A 1278-nucleotide genomic window follows, 5' to 3' on the forward strand; every position below is an offset into this window, starting at 1 on the left:
GCGATATCGCCCCCGTTGAGAAACACTGGTTTCAATGGTTGATTACTCGTGTATCGCCGAAACCTTATCGACGACCTCGCAGACATTCCAACTCGCGCTTAATTTACGCCATCCATAAACCCCGTGAACAAGCTTCGCCATCCCATCACCGATAAGAGGGGTTTACAATTCCTTTCTCTACCCCCCAGTTCTGACATATACATTTATCCATGCCAAGTTTCCTTTCTTAATCTTCATGAAATAGATACCCACACACACATGCACATATCCGTAAATTCAACAATTTAAAATGGATCCTTTTACGTTTTATTTAAAGGAAAAGTAATTATGTAATTTATACAATAAATTCACCATCACATTTCAATTTTATACCTCTAAGTATGTGAGACGCCCGACGCTGTGAGTTTTTATAAAATCATGGTAAACACTGGTTGACATGTAAATATCTGGTTCTTTAGTATTATTGCCGCCTCGAGCCAAAATGCCAATAAGCATTTGCCTTTTTAACACATCTGTGAGGATCAGTGGTGAGCCAGAATCTCCCTTTAATAAAAATAAAACTTTCATAAATAACAGGGTAATATTAACTATAACCATAATGTGAAAAGTAGTAACTGCTTTACTTCCATGGCTTTTACTGTAGCTGACATTGATATAATTTCTTTGTAAGTTAAATTGATGTCAAATTTACGAGCCACGTATTTTGGATCCACTAACTTTACTTTCGCTACTTGAAGAACGTCTGTGTCATCATCTTCTCCTAAATTACATAAAATATCATTCATATTATTTTTATTATTACACGAAACTTTATATAATACAGAAAAATGACACTTACTGAAACCAATTTTTCCCCAACCAACAAACGTGGCGTAGCCTTTAGTAAATTTTAAGTTTTTTCCAACTAAAGCAATCGGAGGTATATCGTTAATACGGAATCTAAGAATCAGAAGCGCAATATCATCGTGATAAGTTTCTGGATCATAACGAGGGTGTATAAGCCTTCTCCCAAATAGCACTTCTTTACCCATGTTTTTGTTAACGTTTCCTATTCTTCCGCAATAATCTTTAAGTTCAGAGCTGAAACAAAATAAAATTTAAATAAATAGTCATTAGATGAAACAACAGAATAAAGCAATACATTATTACATTTCTTATCATGTATACATTTAATACATTATTATATGTATACTAGCAGGTGGGCCTGGCGTTGCTCGGGCAAAAGTAACGACAACTAAGATAAAGATTATTACGTTACAGTCAACCTTACCCGTTTTC

At 34.7% G+C, this 1278-nt stretch overlaps 1 protein-coding gene across 1 annotated transcript; it reads right to left on the reverse strand.

Moving 5' to 3' along the window:
• Nucleotides 1-372: 372 nt before the first annotated feature.
• On the reverse strand, nt 373-1080 carry LOC111617587 (serine protease 56-like; the record flags this gene model as incomplete). Its single annotated transcript, XM_023358868.1, has 3 exons — nt 373-543; nt 624-760; nt 839-1080. Coding segments are annotated over 3 exons (550 nt in total), but the record flags the coding sequence as incomplete, so codon positions are not given.
• Between the last annotated feature and the right edge of the window lie 198 nt (nt 1081-1278).

The sequence above is a fragment of the Centruroides sculpturatus genome, unplaced genomic scaffold (assembly GCF_000671375.1).
Source record: "Centruroides sculpturatus isolate CEXI.00-Female unplaced genomic scaffold, Cexi_2.0 scaffold7599, whole genome shotgun sequence".
Classification (NCBI taxonomy): Eukaryota; Metazoa; Arthropoda; class Arachnida; order Scorpiones; family Buthidae; genus Centruroides; species Centruroides sculpturatus.